The 22,034-nt window shown below is 53.3% G+C and overlaps 3 protein-coding genes across 3 annotated transcripts; all 3 read right to left on the bottom strand.

Moving 5' to 3' along the window:
- Positions 1-250: 250 nt before the first annotated feature.
- On the bottom strand, positions 251-3,350 carry LOC112960813 (pepsin A-like). The gene is made up of 9 exons (XM_026055399.1): positions 3,295-3,350; positions 2,638-2,785; positions 2,341-2,458; positions 2,016-2,134; positions 1,618-1,817; positions 1,006-1,119; positions 781-925; positions 529-627; positions 251-403 (listed from the first exon to the last, which is right to left on the bottom strand). The coding sequence occupies exons 1-9, from the start codon at positions 3,348-3,350 to the stop codon at positions 251-253; spliced, it is 1,152 nt and encodes a 383-aa protein (XP_025911184.1).
- A 3,245-nt stretch (positions 3,351-6,595) lies between these two features.
- LOC112960818 (pepsin A-like) lies at positions 6,596-9,582 on the bottom strand. The gene is given in 9 exon segments (XM_026055403.1): positions 6,596-6,745; positions 7,030-7,122; positions 7,480-7,618; positions 7,818-7,934; positions 8,173-8,372; positions 8,476-8,591; positions 8,772-8,895; positions 8,987-9,143; positions 9,524-9,582. Coding segments are annotated over 9 exon segments (1,155 nt in total).
- A 7,251-nt stretch (positions 9,583-16,833) lies between these two features.
- LOC112960806 (pepsin A-like) lies at positions 16,834-19,685 on the bottom strand. The gene is given in 5 exon segments (XM_026055388.1): positions 16,834-16,995; positions 17,818-17,916; positions 18,298-18,442; positions 18,865-18,966; positions 19,441-19,685. Coding segments are annotated over 5 exon segments (753 nt in total).
- Between the last annotated feature and the right edge of the window lie 2,349 nt (positions 19,686-22,034).

The raw sequence follows: 22,034 nt of genomic DNA, 5'->3' as shown, positions 1-22,034 counted from the left end.
GTCCTCAGTGGCTGCCCTTGCCCCCGTCGTGGGCAAAGGGGGCAGGCTGGCCTTCCTCCTCCTGACGGCCGAGACGTGGGCCTGGGCCCGGGCTCCCCGTGCAGCATCAATAAAGTCGCCCCGGTATTTATGCCCTGCGTCCCCTCTTCCTGCCTGCGCTCAACGGCCCCAGCGAGGCCGGCGGGAGGACCGGGGTCGGCAGCGCCTTTATTGCACTGCTGCGGCGGCGGCGGCGGCGGCGGCGGCAGGCTCACGCCGCGGGCGCCAGCCCCGCCATGCCGTTGGCCCTGTCGAAGACGCTGTAGTAGCGGCGCAGGAAGACGTCCCCGAGGATCCAGAGCTCGCCGGCTGCTGAGTCGAAGTCGAAGGCCTCGAAGCCGCTCGCGCAGGAGCCGTCCCGCAGCTAGTGGGGACGGGAGGCGGCGGTGAGGGCTGGCGAGCGCCCCATCGGGGAGGACGGCGCGGCTGTCCTCCCATGCGTTGAGGGTGGCACAGCGGCATCCAGCCGGGCCTGGCACGTGGACCTACCTGGCGGATGTAGGCCTGGGGTGGCAGCGGGAACTGGATGCCGTTGATGATGAAGACGATGTCAGGCAGGAGGCTGATGAAGCTGCAGCTCACCGTGTGCTGTGGGGGTTGGGGGAAGCAAGAGCCGTACCCCTCAGACCCGACCGTTCCCGTGGCAAGCGCGTGCCCAACCCGAAGCAGAGCTGGGGCGCTTGATCCCTCGCTCCTCCTACCAACCCCGCCACCCATCCCGCCCTGTCCCCTCGCACTTACCAAGCCGTTCCTGGCCCCCCCAGCACCGATTTCGTATTGGATGTTGTTGATGCCGGCAGCGGGTCCGGCCACCAGCGAGGTGCCGCTGTCCACGATGCTCTGGCAGCCGTAGGGGCAGGCGATGGGGCGGCCGTACATGGTGATGCTGGGGAGAGAGGGGCACCCATGAGGTGGGCATCCTGGCGGGGACCCGGGGGCATAGCGAGATGGAGGGGTGGGCGCTACCTGTCCACTTTGATTTGCCAGTAAGTTTCTGCAGACAGAGGGATCCAGCTGAGGTTCCCAGTGAAGCAGGTGTCGTCGATGCCACCAAACATCACGAAGCTGCCGTTCTCATTGCTGGAGAGGGGGCGAGAGGGGAGTCAGCGAGGGCCGGGGCAATGACGGGGGATGCTCTGCTGACTGCCATGGAGCTGGGACACAGCCCTTCCCCGGGGGCTCCCGACGCCTTGTCTCCCGGTGGAGATGGGCAGGGGGTAAAGGGAGAGCAGGGGGAACGGTGGTGCCTGTTGTGTCTCCTTGGACCTGGCTGCTGTTCCTCTTCTGCATGAAGCACTGTGCGCAGAGAGGGGCGCAGGGGCCCCGATCAGGGAGACCTGCTGCGGGGAGGCTAGCAAAGCGCGAGTTCAAACCTGCTTTGGGAATGAGGTTGTCTCAAAGTTGAGCTCTGCCCACCGGTAACGTTTGCTTCCAGCTGTTTGCTCTAGCCCTTGTGCAGAGCTCCAGCTTTGCCGCACGCCAGCAACGGCTGCGTTTCCAGCCTCGCCGGACCTGGTGGCTGTGCCACATGCCTCAAGAGCACGAGGAAGGATTTGCCCAGGTCCAGCTTGGACTTACGGAGTCAGGTAGATGGAGAAAAGATCCTGGGACACCAGGCCTTGGCTCATCATGTTGTCAAAAACTGGGGTGGCCCTGGAGAAGGCGACGCTGGGGAAGGCCAGCCCCAGGAAGCCGTCAAAGGGTGCGTAGTAGAGGAAGGAGCCGGGCTCAGTCTTGCTCAGCCCGAAGATCTGGTTGGGCACCTGGATGTCCCCGACCTGCGGGGGCAGAGCGGGGAGGGTCAGGCACGTGTCCTGGGTGACACTGCCCCGACTGCAGGTGGCCGGGGAGAGACCTGGGCAGCGCCAGCGTGACTCCTCTCCTCACCCTGCCCCGGCTTCACCCCCCCGCCGTCGCCTTCCCACCCGCTGCCCCAGCCGGCACGGCTTGCCTTTTCCAGCCTCCCAGGCGCTCACCCGGACGGTGTCGTAGGCCAGGTAGCCCATCATGCTGCCGGTGCCGTACCGGGCGGAGACGCTGGTGGTAGTGCCGCGGTAGGTGGAGGACAGCGCCGGGTTGTAGCGCCGGTGATCGGCTGCGGCGGCAGAGAAGCGGGGTGAAGACCGGAGCCGGCAGCAAGCACGGCGCGACGGGGCTGTCGTGGCCGCTGCTTCTGGCATCCCCCGGGGCTGGCTGGGGTGGTTTAGCGCCCTTCTTTAGGGCAGGAGAGCAGAGACAACCGCATCTGGGCTGGGGGGGGGGGGGGCACCGTCCCGCTGGCCTTGCTCCCGCGACGCTTACCGCAGGCGCCGTCGGAGCAGTACACCGAGGGCACCCACAGGTTGGCGGAGCCCGTGTCGAAGAGGACGGAGAACTCCTGAGCCGGGCTGCCGATGGAGATGGTGCCCACGTACTCCAGCTGCCGAACGAGGGCACAGAGCGCCTTAGACCTCCACCCCGCGGCGCTAGGGCCAGCCCTGCTCGCCCGAAGCGTGCCCAAAGCGCCCGTGCGTGCGGTTCCCCCTGCGCGGCCTTGCCCACCGCCGCTCCCGGCGCCAGCTGAAGGCCACCGCATCCCCCGGGTCTGCCCTCACTCACGTCCATGTAGTTTGTCAGGGGCTCGGCGCTGGCTGCGGTGGGGAAGTACTTGGCAGCCAGAGACGGCGGGTGTTTGGCCAGGAAGTCCTCCAGCAAGCCGTGGTCCGTGAGGGTTTGTCTCAGGGTCTTCTTTTTCATCAGGCTGATCCTGAGAGAGAGAAGGCTGCAGTTAAAGACGGGGGAGAGATGTGGCTCTGGGCGGCGAGAAGTGGCTTTTCCTTGCTTCTGCTCAGGACTTTTCAGGGGGCTGATTGATTGCAAACAACGTGGAAATTCCTGGAAGAAGCTTGCTTATAAGGCACCGAGGTTGGATGGTTCCACAGAAGAAGGTCTCCCATGCCTCGTTTTTGCCCAGGAAAATGAGAAAAAGCCAGATCTGTGCCTCCAAGGAGCCACCGCTTGGGTTTAGCCAGTGAAGAAGGTGGTGATAACGAGTGAACAACAGTCCAGCCCTGCACGCGGTGCAATCCACCTCCAGCGTGCCGAGACGGGAGACGCTGCAAGCCATAGGGGGCCAAGCACTGCCTTCCCCAGCCTGAAGCGCGGGCTGCATCCAGCATCCTACGCTTGCGGTGCGGCAGAGCCGGCCGTGGGACTTCACCCCAAGCCGCTGACAGGGACCCGTTGCCCCATGCGGTGCCTTCCCATCCTACTCACTTGCTCTGCAGGCCCTGAGCGACGGCCACCAGCCCCAGGAGCCAGAGCCACTTCATGGCGAAGCCTTGCGCCAGCATGCGGGGATGGAGCACGGCAGCAGCACCAGCCCTTATACAGGGGCCGTGCCAAGGTGTCCTGAGAGCCCGGAAAAGGAGTGCCGACCGCCACGATAAGGGCCGCCCAAGCACCCCGGCTCTACCCCGGGCAGCTGGGGGCCCCAGCCTGCGGTTGTCACAAGCGCCGGGGCTGTTTGCACAGCTGCACGGGAGGTGCAGGGGCTGGGTGGGCATGCGGGGCCGGGGTTCCCTCGGCCGGAGGCACCATGTGGGTGCTCCCGTCCGAGCTGCGGGGATGGAGCCGGTCTCCCCGTGGGGTGGGTGAAGGGGCTCGGGGCGCCGGGCTGCAGGAGAGGTCCCCAGGTGCAACGTGCTGGTGGGCTCCTATGTCTTAGGGGGGGCCCAGGGCTGGCTTTGGGATGAAGCGGCAAGAGGCTGGTGACGGGCTGCCGCGAGAGCACCCAGCAGCCGGCACGGGGCTGAGGGCTCAGCGGCCCGTGCTGGCTGCGGGGTCGGAGCTGGCGTCAGACCTGGCACGCTGTGCGGTCCCGGAGGGGACCCTTGCCCGTGGCGGCGGGTGGTGAACTTTGTGAGTCGCGGGCTTGTGTGCCAGGAACAAACACGGCGCTGCGTGGGCCCTATCAGCTCGGTGGCGGCGTTTGCTTTGCACGGGGCTCTATCAGTCGGGCCCGATAAGCGAGCGGTGAGTGGCCAGGAGTGCCGCTGGCCGAGGGCAGCGACCGCCCAAACGGAGAGGCCCCTATTGCACGGGCTGAGCACGCAGGGTGGGCGCAAAACCTTCCCCAGGGCAAACCGCTGCGCGTCTCGGAGCAACCCCCCAGCCAGGGCTGGCTGAAGGGCGCCGTGTCCTGGCGCCTGCCCCCACGCGGCAGCAGCAACCCGGCCGGGGGCCACAGCTCCGGGGAGCCGCCTCGGGCATCATCCCGTCCCTAGCAAAGTCCCCGGAGCCGGCGGCTCTCGGCCTGGTGACCCTCATTCTCGCCAGGGAGCCGGCAGCTCCCGGCCCTGCTGCCACCGTGCCGAAACGGTCCCCTGGGAGCAGGAGGGCCATCCTTGCCCCCTTACCTGCTCCCCCCCCAAGCCCCAGCCCCGTGGTGATGGTTTCTGCACCCCTTGGGAATGGCTTGGCAAGAGGGGAGACGGATGCTGCCGTCTATGGGCAAGCGGGTCCGGCTGGCTGGCGTGCCGGGCACTGCGCCACCGGATTGGGACTGGGGACAGCGGGCTGTTAGCGCGGTCCCGTGCTGTGACCTGGGCCGTATCCGGCCCTTGCAGCGGGAGCCTGCGAGGGCTGATTTGGGACCCCAGCTCTGCCCGGCCCTGGGTGCAGCACCGTCCCGCCAAGCAGCGCGGTGCCGCTGGCGGCCTGGAGGGCATCTGGGAAAGATTACCGAGCATCCCCTCTTCTCCTCCTCCTCCCCCCCCCCCGCCCAGGATGCCTCGTGGCATGCCGAGCAGGGGACGCGGTGCTGTACGCGACCGGCACGCATGCTGCAGAGACATCGCACAGCCTGGGGGCTGCGGGGCTGCGTGTCAGGATGGTCGTGCTCCTTGTCCCAGGGGCGGAAACAGCTCACAGCGCTATTCTTGCGTGCCTTTATCCCCCCGCTGCTGGCAGGATGAGTGTGGTGATGTCCCCCCCCCCACCCCGCAGCTCTGGTGTGCACCAGGAAGCGAGATGCTCCACGTGGATGCGTGTCCTAGCCTGTGGCTACCAGCCCCACCACGTTGTTGGCCCTGCTGAAGATGCTGCAGTACCAGCGCAGCAAGACATCCCTCAGGAGCCAGAGCTCACCAGCTGCAGAAGGGGAAGTCGATGCCCATGAAGCCGAGGGCGCAGGTGCCCTGGATGCTGAAGCCACTCCTGGGCAGGCAGCCTGCGGTGCCATGGCTCCCCGGGGACCGCGGGGAGCACGCGTGGGGCAGGGGCTCAGGGGCAGCAGATGGCATTGGTGGCCTCACAGGGCTCCCTGCACACCTCTGGCTCTCATGGGCATCTCGGCATTTCCCAGCTACCACAGGGAGGGAGCAACACCTTTGTACGGGGATCTGCCAGGAGCTCTCCTGCGAGAGGGGGGGATCCAGTCGAGGCTCCCAGAGAAAGAGTCCGTGTCGATGTCCCCGAACAGCACGAAGCTCCTGGTCTCATTGCTGGGAAAGGCAAACATGCTCTCCCTACTACAGTCTGCAGCTGGTGGCAGGGCACCAGGGCTAGGAAACCTCCCTTTGCCCTGCCCGCACTGTTGGGATAACCCTGGGGACTGACTCGCTGCAACCGAGGTCCTGCAGCAGGATCTGTTGCAGAGAAGCCATTAGCTCTCTGCTCTTTCCTCTGCTGGCATTTTGGGCACCACACTTGGGATGGCTGAAGGGCACAGGGCTGGGGGCTGCCCCGATGCCGGACTGCCACGGTGCATCAACACACCTGCTGGCATCAAGGGTGGGATGGGACAAGGCGCCTGCTGGTGGTGCCTGGCCCCGCCTGTCTGTGCCAGGGGGGATGTGATGTTATCAGGTCCTAGCTGCATCGTGTCTGGATGGCCACCGCCAGGCAGAGCAAGGCCTGTAGGTGGTATCTGAGCTCTTGTGATTTCTTGCGAATGCTTGTTTGTTTTATTTGCTTCCTGCCTGTCACATTGAGGGGACGTGGCCCACGGGGACCGTGCTGGCACTCGCCGGAGCCAGCCTGCAGAGCAGCTTGGGGAGGTGAAGCCCAGGGGCTAGGATTTGCTGCCCCTTGTTTTGGCTCCGACAGTTTCCGCTCCCCAGCTCACCTGCACCTTGCTGCATCACCTGCAGCGCTACCATCTCTGCTTGCCGTGAGCCCCCAGGCTCCATGTGCTGCCCACACAACCTGCCGTGACCAAGGGCAGCCTCAACCCTTTGTCCTCCCCCCTTTGACCAAGGCCACGGGCCTGCCGTTCAGCTGGGGTAACGCAACTGGTGTTTTCCCCACTGAGACAGTCATGCGTGGCACACTGTGGGCTGCACCCCCCGCACGACAGCTCTGTGGCCCTACGTTAGGGTCAGCCCACGGATACGTTGGCAGCGTCAGCATCGGCACAGGCTGAGCCAGCCCCTCACAGGGACACACGGCACGCTGGTGCTTTTACACCGCTTTATTCTGTAGGATGACTGTCGCAGGAGGGGATGAGAGCGCTGGGCCAGGACCAGCCCAGCTTTCCCTCTGAGACGGGCTGCAGATGTGCATGGCGCTGGCACGCTCAAGACGGAGGGGACAGGCCTACCCTGTTGTTGGCCCCGTCAAAGACCACGTAGTACTCATGGATGAAGATGTCGCCAAGGATCCAGAGATCACCGGAGTCAGTGGGGAGGTTCAGGCCTTCGAAGGCAAGGCTGCAGGACCCATCCTTCTGCAGTCAAGAACACGGAGCCCCATGGTTATCAGTGCTTTAATTGCCCCAGCCCTCGAGCTGAGCTGAGGGGTGAGAGGGGCTGGGCAGTTCTGCAGGTAACTGAGTTCTGCAGAGACGTAACCCTAAACATGGGGATTCAGGGCTATGGAGGGATGATGCCACCTCCCTCAGCTTTCCTTGGAGGCATGAAAGATTATTCACCCCCGGGAGCCCCACCTGGCCTAGCTGCAGGGTGCGCGGGGGCCACATGCCCCAACCTCCTTCCCGTGCAGGATGCTCACCTGCAAGATGTAGCTGCTGGTGGGCACAGAGAATGCGTTGCCGTTGAGGTTGAAGATGATGTCGGGCATGCTGCTGATGCTGTCACAGCTGATCTGTGGGGAAAGAGGAGCAGGCAGGGATCAGTGGCTGTGCAGGCGGGTGAGGAGCTGGCACGGAAGTCCCTGGGAGAGATGGGGACCAACGCACCATGGAGCTGCCCCAGGGGTTTAACTCTGCCTTTCTACCCTGGAGAGGGGCTTTTAGCTCCAAGCAGCAGCAGCAGCTGGCTCCATCTCCAGACTGGATCTGGCCTTTAGAGGGAGACAGAGCCCCTGACTTTGCTCTGGTAACTGTGCATGGGGCATGAACCCTCCCCAGGACACAACCAGGCTGGGTCTTCAGCATGAGCCTTGCAGGACAAGGGGTTCCCCAAAGCCCTGCCTGCTTCTCCTGCTCCCCTGGGGTCTCACCTTGCCGTTGGAGTTGGCGCCAAGGGCATACTGGATGTCAGCGATGGCATTGCTGGGGCCAGCCAGCAGAGAGGTGCCAGTGTCGATGATGGCCTGGCAGCTGGATGCACAGGCAAGGATCTCCTCGCTCGTGGAGATGCTGGAGCAGAGAGACAGGAGTGAGCATCTTGGTGCCATGAGCCACTGAGCAGCAAAAGGCTGTGCTCTCCACTCGCCAGCCACAGCTCGAGGAGGGCATCGGAGCATCGTGGGCTCTGCGGGCTGTGTCTCCCCTGGTCCTGCAGGCATTACCTTCATGCCTGCCTGTCCCTCTCCCAGCCCTGGTTCAGTGGGGTTACCTGTCCATGGTGATCTGCCAGTAGCCTTCAGCAGAGCGAGGGATCCAGGTGAGGCCTCCAGAGGTGTAAGAGTAGTCAATGCCACCGAACATGACAAAGCTGCCGCTCTCGTCGTTGCTGTGGAGGGGGAGAAGAGTCAGGCGCCCGGCCAGAGCAGTTGTTACAAGGGGCTGTGGCGAACGCACTGCATGAAGCTGTGACCAGACATGGTGTGCCACCATGTCACGCAGAGCAAGGCGCAGGAGTGCTTCATGCAAGGCCTGGGCTTGGGTCTTGCGCATGACTGGGGCCCGTTCAGTGTGAAAGGACTAGGAAGACCTCTGCAAGGACTGGGCCATCTCTGGCCCTGACTTACTTGCTCAGATAGACAGAGAAGAGGTCCTAGGACACCAGGCCTTGGCTCATCATGTTGTCGAAGACAGGGGTGGCTCCGGAGGAAGCAATACTGGGGAAGGCCAGGCCCAGGATGCCATCGGAGGGGGTGCCGTAGAAGAAATCACCAGGCTCAGTCTGACTCAACTCAAAGATCTGGTTGCTGACCGTGATGCTCCCAGCCTGGTCAGAGAGACGGGGAGAAGGTGATGTGCCTCCGTTCGGCCTGGAAATGCCTGATATCTCCCCTGCAGCGGAACAAGAGGCTGAGGCATCTCTGTCTTACGCCAATGGTATCATAGCCAAGGAAGCCGGTCATGCTGCCAGTGCCCTGGATGGAGAGGCTCTCGTTGGTGCTCTCAGAGGTGGAGGAGCCTGCTGGGTTGAAGCGGTTGTGTTTGGCTGTGGACAGAGGAGAGAGACAGTCACAGCCCAGTCACTTCTTGGACATGGGGGCCAAGGATAAGGCGATGGTGCTGCAAGGCGCTGCAGGAGATGCTGCTCTGGGCTACGAGGCTGAACTGGGGTGCCCGGGGAGGGGGCAGGGTGGTGCCTCTCCACAGCCTCCAGCGACTGCCGAACACGTATTGCAGGCCTCACCGGAGCAGTACACCGAGGGCACTCACAGGTTGGTGGAGCCGGTGTCGAAGAGGACAGTGAACTCCTGGGCCGGGGTGCCGACGGAGATGGTGCCAAAGTGCTCCATCTGTCAAAGCAGGATGGGTAAGGACTCAGTGGGCAGGTGGGCTGCACAGCCTGCACCAGCCCCCAGGCTGCCGCCTGTCTGCCGTACTCACATCCATGTAGTTCTCCAGGGGCTCAGGGGAGACCGTGCTAGCCAGAGTGGGGAAGTACTTGGAGGCCAGGTTGTAAGGGTTGTGCTTCAGGTAGTATTCCAGCAAGCCGTGTTCCTTCAGGGACTTCCGCAGGGACTTGCCTTTCCTCAGAGAGATCCTGCATGGCGAGGAGGGAGAGAGGAGCTTCTCAGTAATGAAGAGCAGCCACCAGCCCTGGGCTGGAGGGCAGCGCGGTCCTGCACTGCCGGGGCAGGGATGGCCCCCCCCCAGGGCTGTGCATCCCCCCTGCCCCACGTAGCAGTGGGTCCGAGCTGTGCAATCCCCTTGTGCAAGTCCTGGGACGTGTCTCTTACAGCAGTCCCCGAAATGCCTGGTGTGGGACCCAGGGGGCCACCCCCCACCTTGGGGAGCCAGGGCCATCGCGCTGGCTCAGAGGACCTCAAGCAGATGAGAGAGCCCGGGCATCGGGGCGCTCGGGATGCCCTGTGGCAGCATGGCAGTGCTCGGCACCTCTTGCGAGCCACCCCTGATACTCACTTGGACACAAGGTACTGGGATAGAGCCACCAAGCCGAGAAGGAGGAGCAGCTTCATCATGTCTCCTTACGCTCAATTGCCAGTGCAAGGAGAGAGGTGCCAAATACGGAGCAATGCCCATATCCCACTCCTTATATACGCAGCGCACCAAGCCACTCTTGTTTGGCCAGTATCCCTGATAAGAAGAGCAAACTCACCCCAAGATTTCCAGTCTGGAGTTATTCAAACAGTAATTAATGGCACCTACAAGAAGAAAACACTGTTGCAAAGATACAGGAGGCCGATGATTATCAGCATGTCAAGGTCTCTCTGGTGCCAGGCTAAGTACTCTCACTTTCTCTCTCAAAAGTTGCTGACAGGTTTTGCATTTCAGTCTCTCTCAGGCATCTCCAGCCCCTTTGGTGAGCTGTTATTTTAGAGAAAACAGGCCCCAGGCTGAAGTCTCCTTTTTTAGATATCTAGAAGAGTATTAGCTGTGCTCAGTGACTGAGTTTAAACCCGTTTGCATCTCATCAGTGAGGCCAGGACACATTTTTGCATTCATCTTTGGTTAAAGGATATTCCCGGGTTAGTAGTGTTTATCTTTCCCCTCTCCTCTTCTGTCTAAGAGATGCTCCTTCTTTTATATTGCCTTGGTATTATGAAAGTCTTGGTTTTCAGGCCCTGCAAGCTGGCTTTCTGGTCTCTCTGCATACGTAGCTACTCTCTGTGAATCACCCCCATTCACAAAGCCAGCACATGCTTTACCTACAGAATTCAAGGGAAGAGCTGGGACCTTCCCTAGATCCTCTACTCTCCATATGGGAAGACCTTTTGGGCAAAGACTCTCTATATCATCATGCTGAAACGAAAGCAAGCCTGGGTTCCTGACTCGTGCATTAGTAAAACGGACTCCTCTACAGCGGGATCCTGACTGTCAGGATCTCAGTGATGGGTGTTTTTCTTGGCAAGTGGAGTTCACAGCGAATGCTGCAGGACCAAATCCAGCATTAGGCACCATTCCTGCTCCTTGGCTGCTGTCTCCTTGGCAGGATATCGGCTCTGCTCTGCCGAGGCCCAGCCTTTTGGAGTGAGACTGCAGCTGCCAGCAACATGATGGCATTAATGACCTGTTCTTTCAGGAGAAACCCGGGCTGCTTTTGTGAGCTGCAGTCCTTTGAGAGATGCTGTCCATGTGCACGTTCATGCCGTGATGGTGGGTACCCTGGGCTGCCATGGGACACCCACGCATGGGTGACTGAACCAAGCTTTGGCATGCATCTGAGCTGTTGGTGGTCATAACCCCGCGATAAACCCAGGGGTTCACACAAGGATTGACCACATAACTCCAATAACATGGGCTTCACAGCAACAGTGAATCATATTTTCTTAATTTTGCACCAATATTCAATGGGCAAACACCGCTATTTCCTCCCCTGTTTTATCTATTACAGATACCAGTTTCTTTTATTTTACCCTAAAACAAACATGTTCCAGGACACATACTCCCCAGGGTTTCTAACCCTATTCCCTATTAGCAGACTGGATGCTGAATGGGGAGGTTAAAGCGCCTTACCTAGACATCCTCTGTGACCACAACTCTGCCAGGTTGCTGTCTGTCCATGAACAGGGATTATGGTTAATATACGGACTGGAGCTGGCTCTCTTCCCTCAAGTACCAGTTTCAATCCAGCTCTGAATAATGAGAATTGAAGTTAAATGATAAATTGCATTGGGACGAATGAAGTGGGTAAGAACCTGGTAGGCTCTGACAGGTGATGCTATGGGGTAAAAGGGAAAAGAAACCCTCATTTTCCCTGAGCAAAAGTGGAAGTTACAATGCCTTCAATTTTGGGTTCAGAGGGTCTGGAAAGGAGAAGATCTTGGCTGGCCCCCAAAATAGAAAGTGACAGTTTGGACCTGGCAACAAGTTACAGCCTCAAAACCCAGTATGGAGCCCTGGTGTCATGTTCCTCAGTGGCCTTGTGCAGCCAAGCCACGTGCCTGTGTCCTACGTGTAGCCATAAATTACAGAGAAAATCTCAGATTAGACAACAACATTTATTTTTCATTTAGTTCTATCACACTCCTGGCCTCGTGTAAGTAAGGCAACACATCTTGATGAATATTAGCTATGATAAGGAACAGCCCTAACAAAGGATCTGGTTTGGAGCAAACATGTCCTTGCTACATTAAAACATTTATTCATAGAAGTTTATCAGATCAGAGCCTAGGTAGACATGCAGCTGGGCTGGTAAATCACCTTAGCCAGCAGCCCTGACATTTCTCGGGGGGGGCATTAGATTTGTCTGGGAGGAATTAAATTTCTTTTCCCCAACATGCTGGATGTTGTCCACACACAGAAGAAGAGACTGCTTCTGCTGTGCAAAGCCTCTTCCACTGCAATGGTCAAGACAGGCAAAGAAGGTTTTATTACTCTTTCTGCTCCACAGTGACAGCTGGGGCAGAACCAAGCAGTGATTTGCCCAGTGTCCTGCAAACACTAGAAACAGGTGTTGCAAATCCTGTTTGTATATAGGGGAGATTCACAGCCCTGATTCATCTGTTTCCCAGCTCTTGTTTGGTTGCCTTGTGTTGAGGGATGCACCAGCAGGGATGTATGAGGTCCTTCACAAAGCTTTCTCACATCTAACCGCTGGTGGAAGGAAAGGGCTATACCCTGTGCAGAGCAGTGTCTGTGCGCTGCTCCTTGTGTTGCTGCAGAGCACTGCCTTTCCAAAGCAGCACTGACAAGGCATATAAGCTTTCCACTGAGCTCCATCAGGGTAAGATTTGGATGACTGTCAAAGTTCAGACTTTTTCCACCCTTCTGTTCTCCAAGGACTGAGACCCAGATACTCCACCAGGGAGGCAATTCAGAAGCTGCTGCCTATTAGGCTTGGCAAACGAGTATTTCTTGCTGTTGTAGATAACACTGTAGGAGGTCCAAAGAAACTGGAGTGGGATGCAGTTTGTCTGCTCTTAGTGCTGGTGGTGGTAGCTGTAGTTCTGTGGTACCTGTAACCATGGGCAAGTGTTAGGCAGTGTTCCTGCTTCAAAGAGTTTAAGACTGCATTGGGGAAGAAGATCCTGCTGGCCCTGGAAGATGGACCTGAAACCTTCTGCGAGTTGGAAAACACATGTAATGCAGCCATGCAGCAGAGAACAGAAGGTAAATGGTGAATGTGGACTAGAAGTGACGTGGCTGAGGAGGTGGTGTGCTGTGTGGCAGTGACAGGGGGAGCAAGGCAGTATATGGCCACTGTAATTTCTGGGGGTAGAAAGGGAAGGAGATTTTGTTTGCCTTCCTGAATGGGCCCTGCAGTCAAATTCACGTTCCCACAGCCTGGATGCTTGGGGAGCTGTTGATGCAGGGTCCTGGCCTGTCCATCATCATTTCCTTGCTGAAGGCTCACCGTTACCTGAGAACAAGTAAATCCAGAGAGTTGCCCCAGGAGCAGCCCCTGCGTCTGGAATAACAGGAGAAGCCATAAGATTGCGTAACAGTTAGTCAGCCTTGTTCTTGTGTACTCCAGGCTTGCTGGGGATACGCAGCCGCGAGGTGAAGGACACAAAGGTCTTCCTTATGAAGCGGGGAACAATGTCATCTAAGGTAAGGAACAGACCAACAAAGGGGTCCAGAAGCGGGTAGGCTTGTCCTTGCTGCACTGCGTATGAAAATGTTTCCATTACTGGCAGTTTATCTCACAGCTCCTGTATGGAGCTTTGGAGTTGGTCTGGAGAAAAGTTAGATGTCCTGATAACCGCCAGGTGTTTGTGGTGAAATACGCCTTTTGGAAGAGTTTATTTTCCATTTCCTGTTCCAGGCCTTTCAAGAAGTGGTGGGGGAGTAGCAAAGCAGATCAGATTTAAGGAGGGAGATTTAAATAACTTGGTACCGGCAGCACCCTCAGTCTTCAGCCACAGCTTCTTTGTCCTGGTGTCTAGTTCAGAGGCACATGTGTCCTGCGTTTTGACATGTGGCCCTTAAGTAAGAGGAGGGCACAGTCCCGCCTTTAGTCTCATACTGTGATCTGTGCTTTGAATTCTTCACCTGCTGAGCTGAGTTTGAGGAATATCAAACATCCAGGGATCCTGCAGTGCACAGCTACTGACTTGCAACAAAGGTTGAACAAGGGACCTGTGCTTCGGCAGGTTCAGGGAGAGAAATGCTGATGTTTGCATCTATTTTCATCCCTTTTTCACTTAGCCAGTATCTGGGAGACAACTGCTTGGGAACACTGGGACTAATATGCAAAACCTTCCAGTTCTCAGACCCAGTGGGGGCACTTTGGCTCCATATGAAGTAAATAGCTAATGCATAGGCTTCAATTCCAGATCCTCCTAGAGCGGGGCTTCATATTCCAAATTAATGAGAACAGGCACAAATAGTGCCTCTATCTGAGCAAAAAGATCAAAAATCAAATCGGTTGAGAGACTGACTTCAGTATCCTTTCCTGGTTAGGGCTGGCTCTTTTGGGTTAGAGATATCTAGCAGGCTAAGCAGAGGGGAAAGGAGGACTTCTTAGATATCTCCCAGCAGCACTGAATTCATGAAAGCAGTAGTCTTTTCTCCTTTTTTCAGTTTCCCCCATCTCGCTGCCCTGTCTATCGAGGCTGCAGGTCTTCAGTAAATTTATTAAGTGTGCAAGCTGATCTGTAAAATACCATACACTGTTGACTTAGTTTAAAATATGACTACTGTCAGTGTTAGTGCTGGGAAGTTAACAGGGTTACCTCTGAGTTTGTTTCAAGCTTCTTTACTTGTTACTTCACTGAAACCTTTCTCAGATAAATAGGTTGTGTTTTTCCTCAGCTTTCTGCACATCAGTAAACATGTCACTTCATGATCTGTATTCTGTCAGCTGAGGCAATGGCCCTGCAAGACTGTGATAACCAGACAAGCATCATTGCTCTGGGTGTACCAAGTGGCATGTTCTTGGAAAGGTAGTAATCCTTTAAATATCGGATAATGTTTTTAAGTTGAACATAGATTTCTGTCATACTTGTGCAAATCTCTCCTGCCTCTGCTACTTAAAGCAGTTTGCAGCTGCTCCTTGCTCTTGATGGCTACTGAAATTACAGTAAACATTACCAGCTACTAGGAACTAGTGATACGTACACAGTCAGCTCTGCAGTCTGTCATAGTTCATGCTTTATTCTTATGACAGACTCCTGGAAGTTCTGCCTGCTGCTCCACCGCATTTCTGTAAGATACTTCAGACAGTGTCTCCATATCTCTCTCAGGATGGGACTCAATATTACATTAACTCAAACACTGCTACTGAGAAAAGGAATTTTGTCTATTTGTGGGAGAGATATTTGCCCAGATGTTTGTTTTGCAGAACATAACTGCTCTGGGTCATATGATGTTTTGGTGAGCTACCCCCAAATGTTTCTTTCTGCACTGAAGTTCGTCTTGTATTTCAAGTGCTAAATTCCTCTTTCTCAGCCAAAAGTTAATGAATTGTGCTTCACTGATTAAAGTTTGAACTCACTGTCACATGACAGTTTCATCTGGTCTCCTCTGCTTTTGGTGGGAAGCCAATCTTGCAGTGTGTCTTCTCCTGAAAATGGGCCACTGTTGGAAAACAGTCATTAAACATGGTGTTCAAGCAATATTCATGTGTGTCACCAGAGAATGGAAAGATTTTTAGATTAATTTTCTATAAAGATAAATTTCAAGACTAAGGAGTGATTTGCATTTCTGTCCTCTGCTTTTTGCAATCTTTGCATTCTGCATTTTGCATGAAGGGATACAAAATTTATTTTTTCACTGCCCTTGTTTTCTCACGGACATTAAAAGTTACCTTTTTCAGTTCCTGCAAACTGGAATTCAGTTTTAAGTTACTTTAAGTAAATAGCTCTTCAAAGTTTTGGGGGTTTTGGGTTTGGTTTTTTTTTTGGAAAAACAATCAGCACATTCAGAAATAAAATTGCTCAGGAAAGCATTCACCTGAGAATAGAATTCAGGAGACTAAACCAGTACTTTCTTATATGACAGCCTTGTTTCTGGGCAAACAGTAAGTGTTGGGTGATCACTTTCAACAAACTGAGAAAGCCTCAAGTTCTAGATTTGTGTTTTAGTGAAATGAATACATTCGGTAATTCAGCCCCCTTCACAGTGACCAGAATTGTTTCTGACAACTAAAGCTCCACAGGGTATACAGCAACAAATAAACTTAACGTTTTGGATTGCACACATGTTTTTTCCTGGCCTGTAAGTAGCAATGTTTGCTGGGTGTCAGAGAACTTTCCTTATTGCAGGTGTCAGAGCCTCTTCCCTAAACAACTTTTCACAGGCTGAGAGCTCTGCATTGCACAGGTGCTGGTCACTAAAAGTCTGTTGTAACAACAGCTGAAAGCCTATTCCCTTTGCAGTTTTTTTTTTGCTGTACCATAAAGTTATGTCCTGTGTTTATAAGCTGATGTATGGGCCTCTAGATGAAATAACCTCTTCTGAACACTCAAATTTTATCCCAAATTCAGCCTTGCCCTTTACTGTAGCGTGAAATAAAGACTTGAAGAAATTTTGAAAGCTTTCTTTTATTCATACTGCATAAAATTGTTGCTGAAACAGTTACACACGCAAAGTCATAATCACTGAGAATCAGAATGTGCCTTTTTTTACAGGAAGAAATCACTTGTCAAAATAAGGGAAGTTTTGGAATGAGCTCATTCTTTATCAATAGATACCAGCACCACGAGCCAATGAAAGAATTCCTGTGTGCAGAAAGTCATTGATTTTTGACATATCATTGCACAAAGAATGAAGGAGCTGTCAAATTCAATGTGAGAAAAATCTCAGAACAAGTGTCAAGCAGCATTAAGAAAGCTAAGAACAGGAGAAATGTGAGAAGACTAAAAAGAATCACCTTCAGGGTGCAAAATGACTGTCAAATAGCAGTATGAAGATGCTTTCTCCCAGATGAAACCTACAGAATAACTCGCTAGTTCTTTCTTTGATGCATACAGAGGAGAAGCAACATGGCCCGGCAAGAAATATCCAAGCAAGCTGGGATTTGCTATGGGAGCAACCTTCCCTAGCACAAGGGTGCCAGACAGCAGGGACAGGTTTAGTAAGAAGTGTGGCTTCCAGTTGAGGAGCTGCAGTAAGAACAGCTTGTGTGGCAGTCACTCAGGGGAAGAAGAGAGGGTCTGGTTGTACTGTTAGTTTTGGAAATAATAAAGGAACCTTTGTTCCAAGTCTGAGATTGTGTGAATGCCGTCAGGAATGAGCCCGAGTCCCCATGGGGTGACTAGATCAGATTGAAGTGTAACAGGGGCTCCAGAGAAGCAGGGATGGCACACCATGCCAATCCTGCTGGGCCGTCACTGTGTGCATGCCACAGGGGCCAGGCCCACTTGGTTGTTGGCTCTGTCATAAACACTGTAGTATTGGTGGAGGAAGACTTCGCTGAGGATCCAGAGTTCTCCATACCGGGCAGGGATGATGGTGCCTTCAAAACCACTCTTGCAATAGCCTTGGTGTGTCTGCAAATTCTTAGTGTGAATATTGAACTTAAATTCTAGTGATTTATCTGAGCTACTGAGTTCTGGAAGTACTGCAAGATTACTTTTAATGTGCTTTAAAATCTTTAATACCCATCTTTAAGAAGCACGAAGATGGACCAGGGCTTAGATGAGATACCTTGAAACACACGTGCTGACTACAGAGAAGTTTTAATAGCAAGTCATCCAGCCACCTGCTCAGGGTACTGTATATCGGCTAGACAAAGAAGCTGGAGTACTTAATTGGCATAGCCCTCCAATCTTGTGGGCTAATTCCTATGGGAAGGATTTTGCTGTTTGGCTGCAGAAATATATGAGCTTACTCTTTGCCTTTCCTCAGCTGCAAGGTGCTAGTGGCTCATGCTAAAGGCTAGTGCTGTCCTCTCCAGACTTAAGGGTTCTTTTTCTCTGAAGAACTTACTTTTGGCTTTTATTCCCCAGTACATGTACATTGCAATGAGATGGCTTAACCTAACCTGGTAAGGCAGCTGGCTTTCCCTGTTCCACTGAATTTCCCTGTCCTGGTGACAGCCTGAGGCAGACACCTCAGTGGCTGCCTCTCCTTCCCCAGTCCTTTCCACTTAGGCTCTCCTCAATCTTGGTTATTGCTTTTGGAGTCCTCTGGGGAGATCCTTAGGTCCCCTGAGTTTGGAGGCAAAAACAGTTTGACTGTCTATCGTTTATGTCCTTCCAGCTTTGTGCCATGAGATGGGAGAGGGAAGTAAGCAGCGCAAACAGTGCGGTGGCCTCTGGTGCTAGTCCTCCAAAACAGCCCCCAAGGTCGCTTTCTGGGCAGGCACTCACCTGATGGATGTAAGCCTTGGCAGGCACAGGGAACTTGATACCACTGATGACAAAGACAATGTCAGGCAAGCAGTTCTCAGCACCGCAGCTGACCACATACTGAAAGGGAAAATGGAATAAGTAGGGGGAAAAATTAGGCCCACCTCAGACAATCTTTCCAGGGAGTATCACGTGAATGAAGGCAAGCTGCATGTGTTACATGGGGTGGCCAATAACTTTTACACAGTGAGATGTTTTCAGGAACTGAATGTGACAGCTTCAGATCTGAAAGTAGCTTTTTTTGGCTCAGACACCTAGGGGTGATTGGAGACTTGAAACATGAGGGGAACTGGGGAATTATCCTGTTGACCTGTACTCAGGACAGCTGCAGTCCGTGGTTATGTACTCACAGAATCAGTGACTTGGGAATCTGCTCTGGTCCCAGTCAGATCTGCGCAGTGCACAACTCAGCCCCTATCCACCCCTCCTTCCTACTCTCACCTCGCCATTGGAGTCCTCACTGGCACCAATGCTGTGATGGATGACAGTGGTGGAATGGAGGGGCCCAGCCAGCAGAGAGGTAGCAGTGTCAGTCACAGTTTGGCAGCCCCTTGGGCAAGCGATGACCTGGCCGTTCATGGTGATGCTAGAAAATGAAGTCCCAGAACACTTTGGTCTCATTTGATCTCACTACCTAAATCCCAACGAATGTCTTACTGACGTCAGATGGGGAAATTTCGCCTGGCTGCCAAAGATGTATCTATTGCTCCTCAAATCTGCTGTAAATGTATCAGTATGTGGTGTTAACTTCCAGCTGGTGCAGATATTTGTAGAAGTGTGTTGCTCTGTGGAGGTGAGCACATCACAGCAAGCTCCTCTTGCAGAAAAGTTGCAAACTGCTGACCCAATATCTCAGCTGGTGAGCCTTCTGCCTACGTTTTGTGCAAGGTGTTTGCATGGCTCCTCTCCTGTCTCTATACTGTGCATTTTCTTTGTTTGCTCCAGATATCTTGCTTCTGCCTCTTTGCGCCAAAAGCTTCAAGTTGTACAGGGAAGAGCAGAACTTACCTGTCCATAGAGATTTGCCAGTAAGTTTCAGCAGACAGAGGTATCCGGTTGAGTCTTCCAGAGAAGCAGGAATCGTCAATGCCTCCGAAAGTCACAAAACTCATCTTGTTCTCACTAAAGAAGAGAGAGAGGACAGCAGAGAGATGTTGAGTGGTTGGTTAAAGAGTTGATAGCAATTGCATAAAACATTGCAACAAGACTGCAAGTGGGGAACTCTGGAGTAGCTGAGAAGTATGTTTTTTCACAGTGGTCCTAAGACTGTTGTCATCTATTTCAAGAAACAGAACAGAATGGTGGGACTCAGTGCTGCTGTAAGTTGAAATCAGTTTACGTTTTCCATGACACTTAAACTCTATAAACCTGATTCTCCCCATGCAAATTTTTCCAAGTGTGGTTCTCATGCCACTGGTTATGATGTTCCCAAAAATGTGTGGTTTGTGACTAGGCTTAAACATCTCCCATTTTTCACCCAAGGCTTGCCTGGAGTTTGGGAATTCTGATGGAGACATCTCTGGGAACAACTGCTGAGAGACATGGTATACAGGTATGTATCTTGCTATAGGCCAAGGGGATCTTCCAGCCTCAATTTATGAACTGAGGTAAAATGAGAAGAGGGCCTGAGATATCAAACCATGATTCATCATGTTGTCAAAGACAGGGATGGCTGTAGACACAGCGATGCTGGGGAAGGCTAGGCCCGGGATACCGTCAAAAAGCACACAGTAGAAAAAGGAACCAGCCTCACTCTCACTCAGGCCAATGGTCTGGTTGCTGACCTGGATGCTTCCAACCTTGTTAGAGAAATGGAGGGAATGAGACATGCTGCATTCTGGAAAAATCTGTCCTTTCCTACCAAAGGGAGTGGGGAATCTTCTGGAGTATTTCAGAAGTGTGCAACCTTCTCTGTTCCTCACATGAGAACTCCGAGATAGCTCAAAACTGAGCTGTGAAGAGCACAAAATACAAAGCTCAGCTGCATCCCACCTTTGCAAAGAACGCTGCTGAGGAGAGGGCAGGGGAACAGACACTGCCTACAGCAAGCGGCTAGGGCACCTGCTCGGCACGGGGGTACGCTTGAGTGCAGGTGGCTGGGAGGGCTGAATAGCTCAGGCTGGGTGGCGAAGGTTGGTGACTGTCTGTTTAGCTCTGCTCGGCAGCAGAGGGCACCAAACAACACGCACAATCTCTGCACGTTCTCCAAAAGCGGATTAGGACTAACTGAATGGATGAATTAGGACACCTCTGGTCCAGGTTAGCCGATTACTGATGCAATTGTGGCTAGGTTATGGTTAATGTTCAACAAAATTCCCAAAGATTTTTGCTTGCGTTCAGCTTTCAGTCCAGAACAATATAAGGTTTTAATGTCTGTTGTTTTAATGTCTGTTGAATAATGCTTGATTTGACTTCCTGCATATAGAAACCTTTCCTGGGCTCAGAATGAGGCCGGGCTAATCAGGTTTAAATGGCTCATATGCAACACCAAAAAAAGCACCTGGCAACTTCAGAAGGCACCCTTGACAGACAGGGTCCAGTTCATCTACTGTCACCTAACATTGGCAGTGGAGGGAACATTTTATTAATGTTTCTACTGACAATAATTTGGGGACAACTTGAACTTGATTCATTCCGTTTAAAAGCAGCTTGCAGGCTGCACAGCATCTGTGCTGCTCCCACTAGCCATAGCATGTGGTGTTTCTTGTCTAGCTGACAGGACAAAAAAGGCAGATGAGGTGTGTGTCCTTACGCCCGAGAAAGGGAAGGAAAGGAACGCTGCCTACAGAGCAATGCCTTGGTGCTGCTGTTTGCTCATATGTAAAGTTTCTATATCTATGTAGCAACCCTGATAAGAAATGCAGGAAAGTACAATGGAAGTACAAAGGAAGTATTTGGAAAAATTTGTTCTTTCCCGCTTTTGCAAGGACTAACACCTTTACAACCAGATCCCTTCCAGTGGGAAGGAGAGAGTGTTAGGGGACAGAACTTGCTTAAAACAAAGTGTTTCTAGTGATTTTAATTAACAGTGGAGAAGAAGGAGAGGAAATAGAGTTCACAGTCACTGGTTATCATTATACTTGCGTAGTACCAAAGAACACTCAGCATCGGCTCACACTCTAGACGCTAGACAAACCCAAAATGATAGTCCCTAATTCAGAAGCATGTAATTATTCAGATCAAACACTAGGACAGAAGATATTTCACTGGGTTTGGAGAACAGGATCTGGAGCTTTCTTTATCTTTGTCCCAAGTTTCAATCCAGACATATGGTGGGGAAACTGGCTTCCTTATGGCAACTGGAAGGGAAATATGCTACTTTTCATCTCAGTGTTACAGACATTCATCTAATCCCATATCAGGATGGATACCTGAAGATCTGGGAGCAGAGCAGGCTTTTTCAAAAATTAATCATAGTTGAGTGAGATGTAAATGCTCTTGATGGTTCTTCAGGCAACTGTTCTGTTCCAGTTGGGAAAGATACAACTAAGGAACCTGCACGTTTTATGGGGCCACTACTGCTGGGAAAGTGGGGTAGAAGATGTCCTGCTCTTCTGGACAAACAGGAAGTAACATGACTTAGATCCCAGGGATGAAGAAGAGCAAACCCTGAGTGGCAGTAAGTAAATGCCTGGAGTAAATCCCAGATTGATGTCCTAGTGTATGGATTCCTGTGCAGTTCTGTCAGGAATACAATTGCCACAAGGCTTAGGAGACGATCTCCTAAGTTATACAATAAAGCCTGATGGCCGTGTGCCTAGAAACCTAAATGGGAACTGTAAGAGATTAGACAACATTTACGTTGCATTTAACTTCATGTTCCCAACCCTGTGGGATAAACAAGACTGCATAGGAATTTTCAGGCTTTCTGTGTGGCTAGGGACTGTGATGACTAAGATCAGGAACAACCTTATCAAATGGATCTGGTGCTGGGCAGAACTATCTTTGCTCTATTGTTTAGGAAAATATATCCGTTCCCAGAATTTTATGTGCGTAGGCTTGAAGGGCTGAGTCTGAAAAATTATCTTACTGAGATATACCAACACTGTATCTTAGTATTTACAGATATCTTAGTAATTACAGATTAATGAAGGAAATTTATTTTCTAATCCCTGTTCCATGTCTTTCCTGTCTCTTTCATAAAAGGCAGACTGAGAGGTGGGAAGTTTGGTTTGACA

The sequence above is a fragment of the Apteryx rowi genome, unplaced genomic scaffold, assembly GCF_003343035.1.
Source record: "Apteryx rowi isolate R43461 unplaced genomic scaffold, aptRow1 scaffold_997, whole genome shotgun sequence".
Classification (NCBI taxonomy): domain Eukaryota; kingdom Metazoa; phylum Chordata; class Aves; order Apterygiformes; family Apterygidae; genus Apteryx; species Apteryx rowi.
The sequence above is the reverse complement of the archived record's forward strand: the minus strand, read 5'-3'. Positions and strand labels throughout refer to the sequence as shown.